Source organism: Melanerpes formicivorus, unplaced genomic scaffold (genome assembly GCF_026170545.1).
Source record: "Melanerpes formicivorus ecotype bairdi unplaced genomic scaffold, bMelFor1.0.p_v2 SCAF_20, whole genome shotgun sequence".
Lineage (NCBI taxonomy): Eukaryota > Metazoa > Chordata > Aves > Piciformes > Picidae > Melanerpes > Melanerpes formicivorus.
The window spans coordinates 462,562-484,368 of record NW_027142372.1 but is presented as its reverse complement, the minus strand read 5'-3'; the positions used below and the strand labels follow the sequence as shown (position 1 = coordinate 484,368).

At 45.2% G+C, this 21,807-nt stretch overlaps 1 protein-coding gene across 1 annotated transcript; it reads left to right on the top strand.

Annotated features, from left to right (window-relative positions):
* Positions 1–566: 566 nt before the first annotated feature.
* Positions 567–10,444, top strand: OSGIN1 (oxidative stress induced growth inhibitor 1). Its single transcript, XM_068150459.1, has 6 exons — positions 567–683; positions 4,247–4,349; positions 6,410–6,546; positions 6,869–7,060; positions 7,381–7,472; positions 8,098–10,444. The coding sequence occupies exons 2-6, from the start codon at positions 4,265–4,267 to the stop codon at positions 9,089–9,091; spliced, it is 1,500 nt and encodes a 499-aa protein (XP_068006560.1). The 5' UTR covers positions 567–683; positions 4,247–4,264; the 3' UTR covers positions 9,092–10,444.
* The last annotated feature ends 11,363 nt before the right edge of the window (positions 10,445–21,807 follow it).

Genomic DNA, 21,807 nt, shown 5'->3' with positions numbered 1-21,807 from the left:
AGAAAAAATAGAAAGTGAAGTCTACATTTTTAGACCCAATATATCCATAATATGATAATAGTACCCTAATACTACAAACTATCCAGAGTAACCACATTTTCTTGTCCTTGGCTCCTGCTTTAGGCTTGCTACTTTGAATGGGTGCCTCTTTCCTCCTCTTCATTTGGGAGCAAGCTTCACAGTTTAGCTCCTTACTGCTTCCAAAGCAAGCGTAGGGTACAATCCTATCCCTTTTATTCCCACCTGTAATTATAACTAGCAGCTCTTCTTTTAAATGCAAAGGAATAACTAATTTCTGCCACAGGAAGCATTGCATTTTGTGAAGTATCAGGTTTTATAAAAGAAGATATTTACTCAGTGCAGGACTTCTGCTGTGCATGGCTTCTATAAGCTCGCTTTCAACCCTAGTCATGTCAGCTGAAGATTGCTAGGGAAGATCACTACATCATTCATTCACAAGCGGGGAAAGGAAATATTCCTGCTGACTCATGCTTATAAGTATTTTCCTTGCTCCGCCTCCATTCCTTTCAGCTCCTCCTCTCCTCTCAGTGCTGGTAGCCTACTATATTTAAACAGCCGTCTTAGAGCAGAGGCAGAATTGAAGGCTTGTGGTTTGGTTGGCTTTCCTGACTGGACAGGCATTTTTCTAAAGACCCCACTTCTCACCAGACCTGCTGCTAAAGGTAAGAAGGCTCTAACTATGTGCAGAGAGCTCTGTCTGGCACACTGTAACACTGCTTTCTGAATATCTCAGAGATGTTTCTAGAAAGGTATTACTGTTATGTACCATAAAGTTGAGGGGTTTTTTCTATGTACTTTAATTGTGTGTGGTGTAGCTGGTGTGGCATATAAGAGTTATAATGCAAACTGGGAGGGGGGAGCACCAAACTTCTGAAGCATGTAGGACAGTATAATATGTCAGAACTATTGAAATCTTTGTCTGTAAACCCACTAATGAATTAAATCTTTTTAACTGGTGGTGAAATAGGTGAGTTGAAGAATAAAATAAAGATGAAGAAAACAGTTGTATTTGTTAGAATTGTTCTTGTTTAAACCTGAATGTCATGGTAGTTCTTTCAGACTCTTTCATTGCTGACTGTCCTGTCCTCTTGAACTCTCCCCATGTGCTGTACAGGCCACAGCTGATGTCCTTATTTCAGTCAAAGTCTTGTTGATGTTATACAGAGAGCTACTTGCATATGTCTGATGTAACTTGGCCTTTTATTTCTGCTAAAGATCATTTAGTGTCATTTTCTTGCTAAATGCATTTTTTCTTTTCCTTTCACTCACTTAAAACCTGTTTCAGTTTCAGACTGAACCATAGCAGGGTCCACACTACCAACTTTGTGACTTACAGTCCCTCTAGGCTTAAGGCTGTGTTGGGAAGGTGTGTGGAGTTTCACCCAGAATGGGCTGGGTGCTTCTCCAAGCCAGAACGATTATGTAACATCAAAGTTACTGAAATGCCTTGGAAGCAGTAAGGAGATAAATTGTGAAGCTTGCTCCCAAATGAAGAGGAAAGAGGCACCTGTTTAAAGTAGGAAGCCTGAAGCAGGAGCCAAATGGCCATCAGTGTCACCTGTGTGAGTGCCCAGCAGCCTGCTCTGCGTACAAGGAGAGCAAGAGGAGCAGTCTTGGGTTTCTTGCTACCTCAGGCTTTCTCTTGCTGCTGACTAATTCTGTAGAGATTTGAAATGAGCTTCAATGGCTTGTGTGCTTTCCAATAGCCCCTGCAAGGAACAGGCTTTCAGCTTCTATACTGTATTAGCCGTACAGGACATTGAGGTATATGTGGTCCCTTGATTATAACTATTCCAAAAAACAATAATTAAAATAATCCACCTTTATGTCAGGTGGTAGGGAAAGTGAATATTTGGCCTGAAAGTTAAATGCCTGAGATGCTCTGAGCTCAGTTCTACAACTAGAGGTCAAACCCTTAGCCTAGAGGAAGAGAATAGCTATAAACAGGTTCAGCATCTGGTTCATTTTGTACTTAGAAAGAAGAATTAACTATGAATTATAGAGATGGCAGCTAGAGGATGTGAAAGAGGCTTCTCCCATCTCTAGAGATGTGTTGGATAAGCAGAAGTATCTCTGATAGCTAATGTGTTGACAGAATTGTCCAGTGTTAAAACTTCAGGTAACAAAGTGTATGTAGTGCTAAAATGGTCATTATGGAGTTTTGTGAACTTGGATCCTGAATAAGTCCTTGGCTAAAAATGGTCTTGTGTGATCCAGGTTCTAGTAGATTCATCAGGCTAGCAATTGTGCTGCTCTAGCCATTAAAATTTGGTTTAATTCCAGCAACTGCTCCTTTTTTTTTTTCATGGGGCAGAAGGTGCAGAATGAGGAGGAGGAGGAGGGTGAAATGAGGAGAGTGTTATCACGGAGCCCACAGATGCTGACTTTGATCTCTATCAGGGTGCTGTAGGGTGGCATAGTGCCATGGCCAGAAGCCAGGGAAACCTTCCTCCAAAGCACACAGGACTGCTGCTAGGCTAACTTCTACAGTCTTGTGCCATATTTTTTTTTTGTCTCCTTCAGGCTGCCTCAGAAATATGCTGGCACTAAATGACATGACTTTGTGCCCAAGTCCTACAAAGGGGCTTGCAGGCGTGTTATTTATACGCTGGCTACACTGCTCTCCTGGAACTGTCACCATGTGCAGCACTGGGTTGGTTCAGCAGTGCTTGTTTCCAGCAAAAGTCCTACGGATGTTGCTGGGTTACCACTGTCTGCACAGTGCATGCAGCCTTTCTGTGCATGCTGCTGCAGAGTGCTATCGAGCAGAAACCTGGAAGGTCACTCCCAGAGAACTTGCTTCCTCCTTCCTGGCTCCCAGTAGTTTCACATGAATAAGTTGTGCACTCTGTGGTAGGAAATATCAGTAAGAAATTGTCTTCCTTTGTAGTATGCTTGGAAAGGCATTAGTGCTGAATTCTACCAATTGCAGGTGGAGCTTTGTGGTAGGGAATTTTGCAGGTAAACTTACACAACAATCTGGTGAAGATGATGTGCTGCTGGGGCTGGGTTAAATCTGCTTCAAGGGGTTAATACATGGCTCACTATGGGCACAACACACTGAAACATTCATTTCTATAGTGTGTGCCTCTACCTTTGAGCCTCAATTCAACTCTGAACTGAAGTTTCTTTGAAATCTAACTCTCTTCAAACCTAGATGCTTGCAATTACTTAAATGAGAAAACAACTACCATGCCTTAAGTAGTTCTTGCCCTGATAGGCAAAATGTACGAAAGTCTTTGACTAATGCTTAGTTAAGTAGTAATAGGCAGTGACTAAGTGTTACTAAACTGTGATCCAAAAATGTGGACAAAGCTGCTAGTTTTTAATTCAACTTGTAGCCTTATTTTGTGCCCCTTTACTTGTATGAAACCAGTCCTCTTGGAATAGCTCTGTCTAGCCTGGCATTGGCTGTATATTGATGTGCATGATAATGACACATCCTTGCAGGCAAATGCACTTAAAAAAAACCTCCTCCTAAAACCTGAGATTCTGCAGATCCTAAACTCACCTCTGGTATTCTGGCCACTCATTCAATTGCCAGTCCTGCTGCATTACTCTAGTTGCTGCTGGTGTAAATGTCAAGCTTAAAGTAGAGCATTACACTTGTAGGATGATATTTGCTGGAGTATCTGTCAAAGGCAGTGATGTGCCAGGCCTTCTGGAAGCGTTCACTGCTTGCCAAAGATCTTTCCGCTCCTGAAAAGGGTTTGGAGAGCATGTCCTGCTGGACAAAGTCATGACACTCAGTGGATCTGCAGACAGATTTCCAGCCATTGGACAGAAGTGTGGAGTGAGGTTTTCTCTACTTAAACAGTAAATGCACAAGTTGCTTTTAAAAGAAAAAAAGTGTTCACATTAATTATGGCAATTTTCTACACAGTGTGGGCAGAAGTGATCATCTCATTAGCCAACTGCAATGCTTCAGTTACAGTCTGGGGTTACCAAACTTGCCAGCTGTTCTGGAGGGACTGGAATTCATGTATGGAAGAGAAAGATAAGGCTGCTCTCTGTTTTTTTTTTTCTGGTGTGTAATCAGGGAATCATCCTTTTGGTCTTGGGGCAGGGGGACAAGAGATAAGTAGGCCTTTCTGGAGTGGGGAACTATAATGTGATGGTCTGCAATGCAAGGCTGAGCCTTCAGATCAACCTGGGTTTGCAGGCTGTAGTCATGAGTATTTTTTGCCAAAAAAGCTAGTAATTCAAAACTTATTTGTTTTAACAGGTAGATTGCAGAACCTAAATGCTTCCAGACAGGAAGATGTATGCATCAAGGACCAGACCCCCAAATAAGAGTGGGTTTGACCCCCTGCCTGTTGTGATCATAGGTAAGCTCGCTCTCTTCTGTTGTTGTTGTTCTTTGGACTTGCTGTCTCCAGCTGTTGTTCCATGTGTTATTACTCAAGCCAGAAACCCCTGACCACTCCTCCTGCATCCTTTCACTCTCAGCCAAACTTCAGTACTAAGGCAAAGACTACTAAGAGTTGTGAGAAGTAGGGAATCAGGCAGCTGACAAAGTGAAACACGTACCTCTCTTTTTCTCAGCAAAACTGCTACCTTTTTGGGCATCACTTCAGCTGGGCCTGGGTTTTCCCTCTTGGTTATTTAGAAGGGTTTGAAACCCTCTCACTACAGATGATCAACATGCAATGAAGTGATTATCTGTAATGCTTCAATTGAAAGTGGGTTTGTGTGTTTGGAAAGTGCTTCAGATGCTGTTGAAGCACTGAAATTTTTCACAGGGTTCTGTGAAAATGCATGTCAGCTACACTGCTTTTTGTACAGGTTTAATGGGAAAAGGCTGTGGGGTCATGGACTAAGGTCCTTGTCTCTCTTCTAAGAGGGGAGCTTTGTAACATGGGGTGATTCTTGGAGCAAAGCAAAAATAGTGATGTCATGCCTTTGCTTCGGACTGATCTGGAGCTGTGCTTGGATGCAGGTGTTGACTCCTGTTAATCTGAGGCTGTGTTTAAATGCCTTGTTAGAGCTAGATTCCTTCCTTATCTCTCATCTAACACTCAAAAGAGCTAGTTCAAAGTTAATGCACTGCAGAAATCATACTTAATCCTTGCTAACAGTGAGTTTGACAAGGACACCACTGCCAACAGGTTGTAATCTGAGAGTGACTTTTTACTGCTCAGTTGTACAGGCCTTTAGGTAGGAGGGAGGCTATTTTGGTGTGTCCTGAGTTCACCTACACAAGGATCCAGGGTAGATATGTCACTAAAGCCTGAGGCACACCAGTGTGAAGATGTGCAGCCTGAGGAGGTTGTTGGGCTGGAGGAGCTCAGCTGGACACTGCACACAGATTCCAGCTACTTCTCCAGGCCTTGCTTCAGTAAGACTGTGGACTCTCTTAAGGTCTGCTGGCACCTTCATGAAAGCAGTTTCTTTCTACAATAGTCTGAACCCCAGAGGCAGCTGTGCTTCTGTCCATCCATATCAAGCTTATATGTGGTTCAGAGTAAATGCTGTGTTGTTGAATCTTTTGCACTCAGGAAGTCTGTCTTGGGTACCTCCTTGTACTTACTAAAGCAAAGAAGTAACCTGAAGGGTTGAATTTTTACTATAGCTGTGGCTTAATTTGCTTTTAGTTCTTGTTGCTGTGGAATATTCCAGACCCTGACGTGCAGCTGCTGGTCCTTGCTCAGCACAGCAGACTTGGCCCCAGCTGTGGCTTGTTCTGCCCTTCACATAGCTCAGCTCAGTGTCAGCCTTAGACTGAGCCTCCCTCTATGTTAGATCTCCAAGAAGCAGTCTTGGCTCCAGCCACTCATGCTTGCATCAGGGGCACTGTGCCAATACAGGCTGCTGTGTCACTTCAGCTCTCTTCCCCTGGATCATCGCTGCATGATGTAGTGGTGGTCAGTCACATGCTGGTGAGCAGCAAAGCCTGAGCAGCCAGAGGCTGACACCGAGTTATGTAGACACTGTAAAATATTAAACATGCTGGAGAACAGTCATGTGAAAACTTGCAGGGGGTTACTCTCACATCTATCATGTTTTTTTCATCTAGCTGTTGGGTAGTCAGCAGGAAGACTTCAGTTGTGCAGCAGTTTTTTGAAGTGCTGTGTTTTGGAGGGTGGTTTTGGCAATGAAGGGAGACTTTTTTCCTTAATACACTGCCTGCAGCACCGTGTTAGGGCTAGCTCCCATTTGAAAGAGTCCTCCAGGCCTGTTAGTCCAAACAGCTATTGTTAGATATCCCTTATTAATGGCACTTCTTATGGAACAGAGATGTTTCCCCTTCATCTCAATAGCAAATTTTGTTTCTGGGCTTACTCTGTATCCTGTGCCATATCCTTTGAATTGTCCTGGATGTATTAGAAAAGCTCCTCAAAGAGCTACTCTGCAGGAGTATAAATTCTTTTCTATTCCATCTTTTCAGGGAATGGACCTTCAGGGATCTGTCTCTCATATTTGCTGTCAGGATACATCCCTTACTTCCGAAGAGACTCTGTTCATCCTCATCCCATTCTTCAGAGGAAACTGGAAGAGGCACCTGATGTCTCCATTTTGGACCAGGTTTGTGTGAAGAGCATCAGTATGACATCACAGTGAACCATCCTGGGGTTATTCTACAAGCAAGAATCTCACTTGAATTTTCAAAGCACACAAACAAAATGAGCCTTAGGCAAAGTACTTTTAGTAGTTCAGATGTCTCTTGTATGAAATGTCAGCATTACTGCTAAGATCCTTGAGGTAATCCTTGGGCAGTAACAAGGTCTGTGTGCCAGTAGATGAGCTTGACAGAACACAAAACCCACTGATTGGAAATACTGGAGTAACAAGCAGTCTGCTCAATAGCAGGACATGCCTTCTAAGCATCTCATCTGCCTCTCTTTAGGATCTGGAGTATCTCTCTGAAGGCTTGGAGGGACGATCCCACAGCCCTGTGGCTCTTCTGTTTGATACTCTTCAGCGTCCAGACACAGACTTCGGTGGAACAGCAGAATCTGTCCTCACTTGGTGGCATGAGACCGACAGAGCCATTCCCCACTTGGTCCTTGGCAGAAATGCTCCTGGGGGTGCCTGGCATGTATGTGAATTGAAGCCTAACTACTTTGGTCTTGCATGTTGTAAGATGGCCAGTTGTGGCGACTGGAGAGGCAGAAGCTCCTCTAATACACCAATCAGCCACACTTGATTTTTACATAGAGAGAAGCGGAAGTTTAAAAGGCAAAAGAGCTTGAGAGGCAGTCTGTAATTCTTGGAGAACAAGGATGGTTTCATCCATGACTGCAGATCAGAGGAAATAATTGATTTCATGGTCTGTGCAGTACTGAAACATGATAAAATTGCACTTCAGTTCTTATGTTTGAATAACTGAAAGTCATTTTACTGTGTTCTGCATTCCAGTCTATTGAGGGCTCTATGGTTACCCTGAGCAGAGGGGAATGGATGGGTCTCCCAGATCTCCCCTTCAAAGACTGGCTAAAGCAAAAAAGAAGGTAAGGTCTATGTTGTGATTATTTGCAGATATGCAGAAGTTATTTGGGAACCTGGGGTGGAGTGGACTTCTTAAATGTAACTACCTATCTGTTATTGATGATTCTAGTGAGAGAAAGGACACCCCCCAGTAAAAGTCCATTCTGCATTCTGTGATTTGGGTAAAGTTGCAGCTCTGCTTGGAATGTGTCCTTCTCAACACCCTCTGGGGAGATGGATCACAGTGACCATAAGTTCTGGAAAAGATGTGGTCATCTGACATTTGGGTCTACTGCTGCTGTCCCTATAATGAGAAGTACTGTGCAATCTCTGAGGTGCTTTTACTCTTGAGATGTGTAAGAGTCTGAAACGTTCAGGGGTTAAAAATTAAATAGAAGCAAGATAAAAGAAATATATAAAGGAGCAACCATCTTCTTAGGGATGGGATTTGTGCTTAGAGCAAGGTGCCTCTGCTCAAACAGCTTGGGAACCTGAGTGTTAGCTCTGTATAGTAGGAATAGTATTGCTGAGGTCAGGGAATCTGGATAAATGTCAGTGCAAGGACAGAAGGCTCTAGAACGCTTTCAATGGAAGAGAGGAGAAATTCCAGCCTCTTAATCACTGCTTGACCTTTGTACTATGTTTCAGAGGCCTCAGAAACAACAGAGCCACAGCAGAAGACATTGCTCAATATTACCAACACTATGTGATGAAGAAAGGACTGCAGAAGAATTTCAAATGTGGAACTGTTGTGACCTCTGTGAGGAAAGTGAGTGTAGAGAACATCTCCAACCATGAGCAGAAAGACCTGCAGGCCAACACTGACTCACTCTGGAACTTCAATGAGAAAAGTGCAGAGGTCTTCCAAGTAGATGGGTTTTTCAAAACCGTGAAAGGTGACAAAGAGCCCTTTTCCATCTATGCAGAGAGCGTGGTCTTAGCTACAGGAACATATGACAGTCCTACCTGGCTTGGGGTGAAGGGAGAGAACCTTTCCTATGTCCATCACCAGTTGTCTGCCCTTGAGGAAGCAGTGAAGAACAATTGTGTTGGCATCACATCAGATCCAGTCTTGATTGTAGGTGCTGGTCTGACAGCTGCTGATGCAATTCTCCTTGCTCACCATTGCAATATTCCAGTAATCCATGTTTTTCGGAGGAAAGTCAGTGATCCAGGTCTCATTTTTAACCAGCTCCCCAAAATGATGTACCCTGAGTACCACAAGGTCCATCAGATGATGAAAGAACAAACAGCTGCTTGTGCTGGGCCTTATGAGTGTTATGTTAGCCTTCCTGAACATCACGTGCTATCCTTTGGCAAGGACAAGAAATGTATCTTTCAGGACAAGAATGGCTGCCAGAAAGTTTATAAGATTTCCATGGCTCTTGTTCTAACTGGCTCAAACCCCAACCTCTCCTTTCTGCCAAATAATGGCATTGACTTGGCAATGGACAATGGCCAACCAGTCAATCCAAAGAGGAATCCCATAGATGTTGACCCATTTACCTATGAGTGCACTCAGGAGAAAGGGCTCTATGCTCTGGGCCCTCTGGCTGGAGATAACTTTGTGCGCTTTGTCCAGGGAGGGGCTCTGGCTGTTGCCAGCTCTCTGTTAAAGAAAGCAAACAAAAATCCCCCCTAAGAACAAGTCCTGTGCTGTCTGAATGGGTTACTGCTGTGTTTGTAGAGAAACAAGTCATCTGATTTGTACATCCTCAAATGTAAAGCCCACTCCTATTCTCCAAGGTTCTACAGGGAGTTACTAAGTTATTGAGTTGAGGAGATTAAGTCACCAAAACGCAAGGTGTGTTTCACAGACAGCAGTAGCTTCAGTCCCTGGGCATTCAGCCCCTTTCCTGCATAGCTGAGGGGGCTTTGAATCTTGTCTGGAGAAGTAAGGAGCAAGAGAGACATTGCACTTGTGTGACACCTTCCAGGCTGCTGAAAATTGAGTTAAGGAACAATCAATGTTAGTTATTTTCAAGGCTGACAAACCTGTGTCTGCCAGTGTCTTCACAGTGGTTTTTCATGAAACACAGTGAGTGGCATGGGTTGGTTTGCCCATGGGGCTCAGCTGTGTGCTCTTATTTGAGCAGAAATCACTGAAAGATGGGCCATCTCTGGCCCATGAGGTGGTGACACTCTGCAAGTAAACTGACACAGAAACAGTCAAAATTCTATTGTCTCACTGACACCAGCAACAAGTAATGTGCAATAGCACAGGAATCTCTTGATTAAAAAGATGCTTTATAAAAAAATCTCCTTCTTGAGAAGGAATGGTACTGATTTACAAACCCTTGGTTTGCCCTCTTGAAGCTTTCTGCTTTCTAACTCCTAAAATTGCAATAGCCAAATTCTTGGCAGCTACTGCAGAGGAAGAAACTAATGGGGAGCTACTGGTCTGCCTTCTAACTGCCCGGATACTGTATGGAGCTTCTGCTGCACAGACAATTTCAGGAAGATGCAATATTATATGTTGAATTTCTAATGTCATGTGGTATTTGGATTTTATTTTTTTAAGAATACTCTTTGTGTACAGGGGATATTGGCACAGTCACTTTTGATATTTCTATGCTAGGTATTGCAGTTCTTTTTTTATACTGGTTTTCTAAAAGATTTTTAATGGCAAAATATTTTGTTACAGGCTTTCAGTCAGTGCTCTGTATGAGCTGGGGTGGGTAGGAATGGTACCTTCTGTCACCAGCAACATTCTCAGCAGGGCCTTTCATACCTCTCAGGACAAAAAACAGAGTCATAGCTAATCTTAATGGCTGTAAAGACAGACTCTGCTCCCTGTGCTGCACTGAAAGCGTCTGTACAAGGTGCTGTACCTGTCTGGAAAGCTGAGGAGGTGGAGGTGAGCTGTTTGTAAAGGAGTCTCCCTCACGGTGCAGTGTGTAAGGAGCTTCTCTGTGGTGTTGCTCAATCACACTTGACTATTTTTGTCACTGACTATTCTTGTATGAAATTTTCCAATAAAGTGATTTCAGAATTAGTCTGTTTGTGGGTTGTTGTTTTTTTAACTCTGATTGAATCTCTGACCCAGAGAAGATAGAATAGAATAAACCAGGTTGGAAGAGACTTTCAAGATCATTGTGTCCAACCTATCATCCAATAACACCCGACCAACTGAACCATGCAACCAAGCGCTCTATCAAGTCTCCTCCTGAACACCTCCAGTGATGGTGACTCCACCACCTCCTCGGGCAGCCCATTCCAATGGGCAATCACTCCCTCTGTGTAAAACTTCCTCCTAACCTCCAGCCTAAACCTCCCCTGGCACAGCTTGAGACTGTGTCCTCTTGTTCTGGTGCTGCTTGCCTGGGAGAAGAGACCAACCTCTGCCTGTCTACAACCCCCCTTCAGGTAGTTGTAGACAGCAAGAAGGTCACCCCTGAGTCTCCTCCAGGCTAAGCAACCCCAGCTCCCTCAGTCTCTCCTCATAGGGCTTGTGTTCCAAGCCCCTCACCAACTTTGTTGCCCTTCTCTGGAACTGTTCTCCAGCTTCTGGCAAGAACTCAGGTGTGGTTTGTGCCTGCTGAACCCTTCATTGCTCTGTCCCTTAGGAGCACCTCACTATGGATTTGCTTTTTGTGTATCTTCCTCTCACCAGTAGGATGGAGAGCCCTCGTAGAGTGCTTTGGCAGTGTCTCTTGTGATGTTAAACCACAATAGGACACCATGGTGTTTGCCGAGCTTGTTCTTGCTAGAGATGTTTGATATCTCTTGTTTTCCTTACTCTCATCTTGTCTGGAAAATCCCAAATCAGGGCCCAGACAACAAAGTCACTTAGACTAGAAGGGACATTTGAAGGTCTCTGATCCAACCCCACTAACGCTGGTCATGCTTTCATGTACGGCCTGGTTACTGAGTGCTTTGTCAGGAAGAGGTTTGAGTATGTCTCAGGATGGAGACTGCTCTGTCAACATTTGATTGCCCCAGTCAGCATTTGCCCACCTTTAGTAACTCTGCAGTATTAAGTAGTTGAAGTATCCCTGTTGTAGTTAATTTTCACTCTACAGCTCTGAGAAGGGTCTGGCTCACTCTGTTACAGCACTAATCCTTGCTCTTCTCTGAGGGCTGAGTCTGGAGGGCCCTCAGGATTTTGTGGGCTCAGAATTATGACAGGGATGGGTTTCTTGGTCTGTGTAATTGCTCCCTGGCCAGAGGAGTGGCACTGGCTCCAGGGCTCTCTTTGGCAGCATTGCTATAAACAAGGTGGTAGCTGTTCCCCTGAATCTGTTATCTTGGCAATATTGGAATTCATGAGTATGGATACTGTAGTTCTACATCATCTAACATGGTTTTGGGACTCCCCAGGAGGGAGCTGATACTTCTTTCACCTTGCCTTATGCTCCTCTTAGGAGCTTAATTCCCAAGCAGAGCAGGATTGTTCCTCTCCTGCAGCTGACCTTTGCTAGAAAGAAAAATAATTGGTGATTGATGTTCATCTTTCTAAAAATACTCTGTTTGGCTAGATCTCAAATTCCCACATCAAAAGCAAGTGAAGTGGAGAACAAAAGCCAAAGGGTATCTTAAAAAAACAGGGGCATTGAAGTGTGCTGGGAATAAGGGCAAAGGATGGGTGTCAAGTGCAATGCTTTTGTTATTACTGAGATCAAAGTCACAGTGTTCACGCCAATCATTGCTCTTTCCTACATTGCCTCATGACGATCTAATTTGCTCTGCACTGGGGAGCTTCTAACTAGAACAGCAGCCTGTGGAGCACAGGTGGCCATGTCCTTAATAGCCCAAGAAGGATGAACTGATTGTCTGCCCTGTGCAAGACTAGAAAGGGAAGTGGTTTTCCACAATTGATGCTTAGAAAATATCCTACCTTCTGCCCTGAGGGCACGTCAAAGCAGAGCATCTCAATAGTAGGGGTGGTGGTTTACTCACTGAGTCCTCAGGGCAAGGCTGCATGGTGATAATCCAGGTTGTCATCCAGTTCTCTGTATCCAGGGAGGCAAATCTACATTATTATTATTCCAAAACATTCAGCAGACTCTCATCCCATGTGGGATTCACCCAATGCAGCATAACCTTGACCTATAGCATGTGATGGGACCAGGAGACAAAATAATTTTCTCCTGGGCTTTCTGCACATCACACAGCACTGATGGGAGTGATGCAGTTGGTGAGGTGAGATACTCAACACTTTCACTACCATTTCTTTTGTTGTCTGTGGGACCCAGCCAGGTTACCTTGGTGAGTTAAAAATCTGCTGCTAAAAATCTTCAAGCACTCTGCATCATTTCTCTATTCCCTGCGCATCCTTTGATGTCTTTTCTATGCTGCTGGAACATCCTGCAGCCACAGTGACCAGAGCAGGTCACTCTGGGAAGCCTCAAGTGAAAACCTGTTCTGCTCAATTTGGATAGAGCAGACTGACTTTTATTCAGACCTCTGGCCGCTGCTAAGCGGTCATGTTTGTTACTCCACAGCAAGGGCTTCACATCAGGCTTCCATTCTATGTCCTTCAGGGCTTCACATCCTCCTTTGGTTTCTTCCAAACAGTCCTGACTTTGTGTCTTTACAGAACAAGGTTTTAAGACGCTCTGGCACTTGCCAGGATCAGTGGAAAATTATGCCCCCAGAACAGAAACAAGGATTTGAAGTTTACCAGCAAGACAAAAGAGAGAATTGTGGTTTCTGACTTTATTGTGCTAAGGAGTCCTTGCAGTCAGTGTTTTAAATAAACATGCTTGTGGGTGTGGCAGAACTGACTGTACAAGTCTAAACTCAGGGACCTTTTATTGTGCAATTCAGGTACAAACTTACTGCTCCTACTTTTTGCTTTGATGAAGGGCTTATAAGATGTCAGAGCATGTTTGTTGTGAGCTTTGCTTCTGGAACAGAAAAAAGGAGTGCTCTCTTTCTAAAAAGAGCCATCTTTTACATACCATGTAGATTGAAATGATTGCAGCAAAATAGCCTTGAGAATCCCTTTCTGGCCACACTTCTGTCTTTGAGCACAGAACTAAGCCCAGCCATGTCTTGGGCAGACCGTTCTGTGTTCAGCTCTGCAGAGCATGGTGATCTATTGCAAGTCTGATGATTGCCCAAGGCTTAACTTTATGAGGACCTTTGGGGAGCTGTCAGATTGTTGCAGACTGTGGTAGCTTAAATTAACCTGCTTTATTTGTGAAATGCAGCTATCAGTGGGCAGCTTCTGAGGTTGGACTAAGCTAAGACAAGACTGAGAGGTGATCTTCTGAATCCTGATCAATAGCTAAAGGGCAAGGCCTGAGACAAGAGGATGAGGCCGGGCTGTTTTCAGTGGTGCCCAATAACAGGGCAAAGGGAAACAGGCACAAACTGGAACCCAGGAGGCTCCATCTGAACATGAGGACAAACTTCTTTGGTTTGAGAGTGCCGGAGCCCTGGAGCAGGCTGCCTGGAGAAGTTGTTCAGTTTCCTTTTCTGGAGAGATTCCAAACCTGCCTGGACATTGCAGTCCTGAGGGCAACCTGCTGTGGGTGTCCCTGCTTTAGCAGGAATGTTGGACTGGATGATCTCCAGAGGTCCCTTCCAACCCCTACCATTCTGGGATCCTGTGATTATGTAAGTTAGTGTAACTGGGGGGCACTTGGTATGGCTGGACAGTGCAGGAGGTCTTCTAGCAGAAGAGGTTTCAAGCTAGAACCAAGCCTGGTAAACTCCTGGGAAAAAAACATCTGACTTCCAAGGCTTTGAAGCAAACTGTGAGAGTTGAAGCAAGCTCCTGGCTAGAGAATGGCTGAATGGGGAGTAGGAATTAGGAAGAATACTGAAAGGGTTATCAGACATTGGAATGGCTTGCTCAGGGCAGTGGTGGAGTCCCCACCTCTGGAGGTCTTAAAGAGTTGTGTAGACCTACTACTTAGGGACATGGTTTAGTTGTGGACTTGTCAGTGTTAGGCTAGTGATTAGACTTATGATCTTAAAGGTGATCTTAATGATGATATTAAAAGTCTTTTCCAATGTAGACAATTCTGTAAATTGTGATTCTGTGAAAAGGAAGCACAAATTGTGTTGCTGTTGTTGGCTGGATACTGCCTTCTGCTAGAGCCTGGGAAGCTGCCCAGGAAGTTTCCTTTGCAGTCCTTAGGGACCAAGCCCTGAGAACCTGGATCCTATGCTGTACAGCTCAGAGACAGAAAGATTCTGCCCAGGCATGGGAAGGAAAGTGTCTGACGGCATTCCTGCCTGTGGCTGTATGAATGTGTCCTTCTAATCCCTGTGGACACCCACAGCACAAAGCTTGGCTCAGAGAAGCAGGACCTACTAAGTATCAATTTAAGGGAGCCTGTCTGAGGAGAGGCAGAGCAGGCAGCTCTCACAAACTTCCTGTAAAGGAAGCAGAATAGATTTTGTTTTCCAGGCCAACTTTTGCTGGTTGCATTCATTTCTTGGAAGCACTGTTGACAATTCTGCTTGATTTTATGGTTACACCACAGCAAGTTGGAACCGAGGGAAAAGAGGGGAATCCTGAGGCAACACGAGTGGATGGAGAGTGTGGCTCTGCTCCACAACCAGTATCACTGTCAGCAGGGAAGCCTGGTCTGCAAGGTGAAAAACACTATTTATTTAAGATATTTACCCTGCAGGTGAATTTCCACATCCCAGCCTCACTGGAAGTGAAGGGACTGACGAAATAACTGCAGGAACCACCTTTGTGATCTGGGAAGCAGCTCCAAAATGCTGCGGTCCCCACTCAGCTGGGTTGAGTGTTTGATTACAGCTCAGCTATCTCCAGGGATAAATGGAGCTGGTTTGGCCTTGTGGTTAGAGAAGGCCAGGGCAGAGGAGGTTTGCTGGGTGAAATAGCAGAGTTCATCAGGGGCCAAGCAGGCAGGGTTACTGTTGCTGACCAACTGCAGGTCTGAGGGTATCACACTGGTTAAGTTTCCACATCTGAATTATCCTTTTATAGGCCACAGAACCTTTTGCCAGAGAGGCAAACTTTTACCAGAGGACAAGCGAAGGGCAAATTATTCCTTTAATGGCAAGGAAATAGAAAACCAGGAGAGTTGTGCTTTTTTTTTTTTTTTTTTTATGAGACCACAGACACATTTTGAGGCCTCAGCTATTCATCCCTTTTGAGAGCTGGCCCAGAGGAGCAAACCTCATTTGCAGCTTGGCACCAATACCTGCGTTACCCAGTGTTACCGTAACAGGGAGTCAGCAGAAGGCTCAGGGACTCTGAGGGCTTCCAGAGATAATAAACTGACTGATAGTTCTCTCAGCTGAAAAAGCCAGGGAAGTTGTATGTCAGAAAACAAAAATCCTCCTTTTATCCTGACTTTTCAGTTTAAATATTAAGGGCTAGCAAAACTGAGTAGCAGGATGATGAATGTGGATGCTCCAGAGGCTGCAGTGCTGGGAGCAGCATGGGATGTGCTGAATTCAACCCAGCCCTCTCACAGTATCACAGTATCACTAAGGTTGGAAGAGACCTCAAAGATCATCGAGTCCAACCTGTCACCAAAGACCTCATGACTAGACCATGGCACCAAGTGCCACATCCAATGCCTTCTTGAATACCTCCAGGGATGGTGACTCCACCACTTCCCTGGGCAGCACGTTTCAATGACAAATTACTCTCTCCATGAAGAACTTTCTCCTCACCTCCAGCCTAAACTTCCCCTGGTGCAGCTTGAGACTGTGTCCTCTTGTTCTGGTTCTGGTTGCTAGAGAGAAGAGAACAACCCCTTCCTGGCTACAACCACCTTTCAGGTAGTTGAAAAACTCTCAGGGCATACTGCTCAGGAACCAAAGGGGGTACACAGGCTGTATGGCCTTGTCCAGCCAAGCAGAAAAGAGTACAGCTGGCAGACATCATGATGTGAAGGAGTGAGAGGTTTTCCTTTCCAAACTGCAACAGCAGCTACAAAAAAGAAGATGGTCTTCTTGCACAAAATTAACTTGACAGTGCCATTTCTAAGCACATTTGAACTGGTTTGTGCTATGTGACTCCCTTGTGCTGTGCAGCTGAATTTTCTTCTTTTCTTCTTTTAATCTGTTTGCTGGGATGCCAGTGTTGGATTTACTGTTGTATCAAATGTATGCAGCCTGGGAAAGAAGTAGTCCAGATGATGCTGACATGTCCTGGCTTGGGGCTACAGGGATTTCATCTGATGCTTTGCAAGTGGGTTATGCTGGGTTACGCTGTGGGCTTGCTCCCACGAGGGTCGTGGGTGGCAGCTCTGCCCACAGCTGGCAGCCATCCACAGGTCTGGGTGCTCTGTGGAAGGGAGAGGTTTGGGACAGTCTGACTTTTTGTGTGGAAAACTGGAGATACAGGGCATCCACTCCCCAGCAGTTTTCCTGCAGCTGGATGGGAAGGATGGTCTTGGCATGGCTAGGAAGAGCCTGCCCTGAGCACTGCAATGGGAGCACCAATTCCAAGCTCAGATGTTGCAATCAAAGCTTTCCCTGAGCTTTTTCCAGGACCTGTTTGCCACACTCCCTTTCACAGGGGTTCTGAAACAGTTTTCCTGTAACCACTGCACTTGTCACAGCATCTCTGGCAGCTGCCCAGGAAATAAAGGTAATTAATGTGTAGTAAGACCCGCGAGCAGTGAGAGGGAAGGTTGGTGGTGTGTGTGAATGAATTACACGTGATTGACACTGCCTGAAGTAACCTATTCACAAAAACCACACCTCATCCCCCATAGTGCACTTGCACAGAGTGTTTAAGCAGGAGAGATTTCGCAGGAGCAGGAACAACTGGCAGCATTTTTGCTGGCTGGAGTGAAAATAGGATGGCTTAAGGCAGCGTGTTACAGCAGGCAGCATGCAGCCTCTGCCATAGATTGACCTGATCTGCTGTGCAACAGCAAGAAGGTTTTCTCCCCTGAAAATCTAAGCTTTAAAATCCTCCTTCTGTTTTACATAGAGCTGGAAGCAAGGCCTTTGGAATTTTTTTGTTAGAGACAGAAACCAGAGTTTGGTTGGGGATTTACAGCAGAGCCTCAGTCACGGCACCCTGCCATTGCAGTTCATGTTGTAACCAGGGGATTTTAGAGTGGATTTTTGGCTCCGTTTTTTGGCTGGCACCTCCATCCCAAGGCTAAGGATTTGTGTTTCACCAGAACATTTCCCCCCCTCCCCCCCCTCCCCCTACATAATTCAGGTTTTGGTTAACTAGTGTTTGTAAGAAGTGAAAAAAACCAAACCCTCGTGGGCAATGCTGCAGAGGTGAGCAGCAAGCCCTTATTCCATGTAGTGGTTAAGATCACTGTCACCCTGAGGCTGATATAAGTTCATATTCCTGAAAATATAAATATTTATGTAAATATGCTTCAGGGAGATGGGGAAGTGTCTGAGAAAAAGCTAAAGTTGTGTAAACAAATGCTATCTGTCTGATGTAACCCTCCAAATACCTCATTCATTGAGTCATCTGGATATGACATAACAGGAGAGCTGGCCAAGTGCAGTGTTCTCACCCTGCAACAAAGGAAAGCAAATCAAAGGGAGGTAGAATTGCCTGTTCCCAGGCTGCCTGTCCCCTCTGACCTTCCTCATACCCTTTCCACCACAAGGCTATCCCCCCCTTCTTTTAAACCACGTAATGGATACTCCTCCATCCATGTGCTGGGAAACAGCTAGCTGCAGGGGAAGTGATGTGGCTCCACTGGAGCAGGTCCCAGTAGCCAGTGGAGCATGCACCACTTTCCCAGCATTAGGTGAGGAAAATTAAGGGGTTTTGGAAGCAATCCCACAGCTGAAACAATAAAGTCCTGCTCTTGGCTGAATATCATTATGCATGAACCATCTTTCCCCAGTACTTCACATGAGCAGTCCCAACAGACTTTCAATACTGCCCTGACAAGAGAAGGGAAATGCATGGGATAAAAGGGCTCTTTCTGTTAGGGGGTGAAAGGCTAAGCCCCAAATTCTCACTCTTTCCAAGGCTAAAAGGTCCTAACAGCCCCTGCTTGGTGAAGGAACTCATACTAACGATTTTCCACATGGAAATGTGACTTCCTTATCCTCTGATTCCCCAATACATTCATGTTTGTCAGGATGATATTTCATGGATCATTTACTACTTTGAAGTTGATGTGACATGGAAAACGCTCAGTGAGAAGGATTGTGACTGATGATGTGTATTCAAGTGAGCACAGGGAAGAGCTGAATGGTGATATGGCTGTTCTTATGGGATGCTGTTCTGATGTTCACTGCTGCTTCCAAAGACAAGACCACCAAGGAAATCTTGATCCTCACAGACCAGGGCTAGTCCAAGGCAGCAGATTATGGGATGGATGCTTCAGGCTCTGTAACACGTCTCTTCTATCTCATGATGTAGCATCAGGCTCTTTGCTGATGGAAATTCAGCACAGTTTGTGTTTGAGCTCAGAGTGCAGCTGTTTATGCATGGAGATGTGGTGTGCTTGGTATGGTTACCTCATGCTGTCAGTCTTTAATTTAATACACTCAGAGCAGGCTGCCTAAACAGATCACAGGGGACCCAAGAGCCTTGATTTCTCCATGTAATTTCTCAGCTTGCATCCTTTGATTTCTCCCCAGATCCCACAAGGAATCTGGGCTCTTGTCCTCAGCTGTCATTTATGACAGTTTTGAGTCCGTATCAAGCAATTCCTTTCACCATCCATGCAGATAGCTCTGGTCTCTGGAGGCACTTGATCATGCCTCAAAACTGCTGCTTGTTTTATGCCTCAATAAACAGTTCACCCAGGAAATCTGACTGCCAGGCAAATTTGGCTACATAATCCATACAGTGGCTGCAGGTAGGCAGTCAACCTGTCTTCAGGAAGGATTTGACATGGACAGTGCCTCGTTCAGTTGTCCAGAGCAGGGAGCCGAAGGAAAGGTTTCAACAGGACAGCAAGGATGTAAAAAGCCAGAAGGAGACAAGCTTATAGAAAGTGAACTATCTGAGGAAAACATTCTTGGAGTTGGACTGGAAGATCTGAAGGTGGTGGTATGCAGCATGGTGGTGTGCTGCCACCTCTGCAGCCACTGATGTCTTTTTAGGGATGCTTCCACATGCGGCTCTGCTGGCACTGAGACAGAAACTAGCTGGACACGGGGTGTGTGCTTCAGGCTGTGCTTTAGATGAGTGGAGGAGTGAGATTATTACTTTTATTTAAAGCAGACATTTTCTAGGCATGTCTGAATGCTATTCACCAGCCCCATGCAGCCCTGGGATGAAGAGGCCAAGCTGGACTCTTCCGGGTTTTCAGAAGGACTGGTACCCTCTGCTGTGTTTTCAGAGGCACAGATACTCTCTGCTGGGTTTTTCAGGAAATTTTAGATACTTTGCTGTTCTTCATCATGTAAAGATAGTGTGCTCAGACTGGTGTGTTCAAACCAGCCTTCATGGGAGCCACAGGTGATGCCTTTTTCTTTACAGCTCTTCTGTTTTCAGCTAGCATAACCTGAAGAGGTCACACCAACAGCCCCAGCAGCACGGGGCTCAGTTGAGCATCCTCATGCTGATTGAGGAAGCACAGTGTTGGATTTATCACAGCCTGTTCACCCAGGGTGGGACCACTGAGCCTAGCTTACCTCCTACCATGACTGCAAACCTAAACACTCAGCAGTACAAGCTGCTGCTTGTATTTCAGTAAATATGAAAGGAAAGCACTGTTTATTTGTTGAGGGAGCAGCCACAAGTAAGGCCTCCTGTCAGTATCTAATCTGGCTGTCAGAGCAGGAGGGCACTACCCATACTTCTAGACATTCTGTGGTTGACACTGGGCCAGGCTGTTACATAAGTGTGTTGTGAGTGGTGTTTACAATGTTGGCATGTGAACTATCGTGAGGGCTCAAGCATGAGCAGCAAGTCATTCAGGAGGAGGATGAATGCATGAGGAGTTATGTTGTCATAACTCCATCACAAAAAACCTCTTCTTAGCTTAGCAACATATGGGACTATTCTGTTAGCCAAACTTTCATATGTTCCATCTAGTGCTTTTCTGCAGCCTGCTAGGGCAGATGAGCATTGGTGTCTGTGACTGGGGGTGCAGGAGACAGTTTTGCTGTGGGAGATATCATGATTGCCAGTGTGTAGCTTGCTGACACAACACAATCTGAGTAAGAGCCATAAACTAGGGCTGGGGGAAGGTATGGGCTAGCATCCAGCAACGCCCAGATGGCTGTTTCCCAAAATCCCAGATGGCTACCTGCAGGGACTTTATCTCTAGCCACTTCAGGACCATGACATGGGACAAGTTGTAATTCCAGCCAAATGACTCTGGCACTTACTGATAATTTATCTCCCTGATCCCTGAATTTCCTAGCAACGAGATTAGTCCCAGCAATACATGGTTGGCACAGCCATGCCAGGCTGGATGGCCTTGCTCAGGGGCCCCACAGGCACTCGGGTGCTGTTCACAAGGCTCTGTGCTTCACCAGTCCAGCTCCACCTCTCCTCAGGCTGTCATCCCTGGTGTCCTTTTGCCTCCCAAACTATGCCCACACCACTCAGAAAAGGTTGTTCAGAGACTCACATCTCCCTGCTGTAGTCAAAGACTTTATGTGGTTGATGTTTGCAGTAGGACATGAAAGGTGTGCCCTGTAATGCTATAAAATAAACAGCTCTGGGGTTATTTTTAGGTTTTGTTGCAGGTTTGTGACTAATAGCTAGAAATGCTTCACTGCCATAAAGAATATACAGCAGGACAGGAACGCTGCATGGAGAATCTGCCTGCTGGAGCTGGAATGGTTTTCAAGTCTGTAATGGCCTTCTGGAGTCACTTGCCATAATCCTGGAGGCAAAGGTGAAGCAGTAAATCTGCTGTGACTCAGAATGTGCACCTGATAGAGAAACCATCAGACACATTATTGCAAGGCACCAGATTAATTCTGGAGAGAGCAGGTGAGGTGCATTGGAACAATTGCCCTAAAACTGCCCAGAAATGAGGGGAACCCAAATAAGAATCTGAAACAACCCATAGATGAAACTCCTGAGCACTGTTTCTCTGCCTGGAAGAAAACCAGAAATTCAGGTAATTTATCTAGTTGCAATTTCACATTACTGTATTGCTGCAGTGATGCACATAAGCTTTATTCTGCTATTCAATGCAGCCTCTCTGCCCCAATCTTCCCAAAGGGACAGCTGAACAAAGCCGATGATTGATCTGACAGCTGAGAGCCTTGTGTCCTGGCACCTGACATCCCACATGATGCTTGTGCTTCCTGGATGCCCATCATGAAAAATGGCTTTCTATCATTTGAGAGTTGGTGCTGAGGAACCCCTGAATGAAACCTCTGCTTTTGAGCCACAGCTTTCTGCAATGAACTCAGAGAACCTGGGTGGCCTGGGAGTCCTTTACCTAGTTTCATTTATCTATTTCTCTCATTTCCATGTGCTAAGTGATTAGCTTAATAATTTTTCCAATGCACCTC

Bases quoted from the DNA above. Each gene is read 5' to 3' on its own strand.
- OSGIN1 (XM_068150459.1), top strand. From the start codon at position 4,265: ATGCTTCCAGACAGGAAGATGTATGCATCAAGGACCAGACCCCCAAAT. The intron at 6,547-6,868 runs GTTTGTGTGAAG...GCCTCTCTTTAG, and splicing joins ATGTCTCCATTTTGGACCAG to GATCTGGAGTATCTCTCTGA. The intron at 7,061-7,380 runs GTATGTGAATTG...TCTGCATTCCAG, and splicing joins CTCCTGGGGGTGCCTGGCAT to TCTATTGAGGGCTCTATGGT.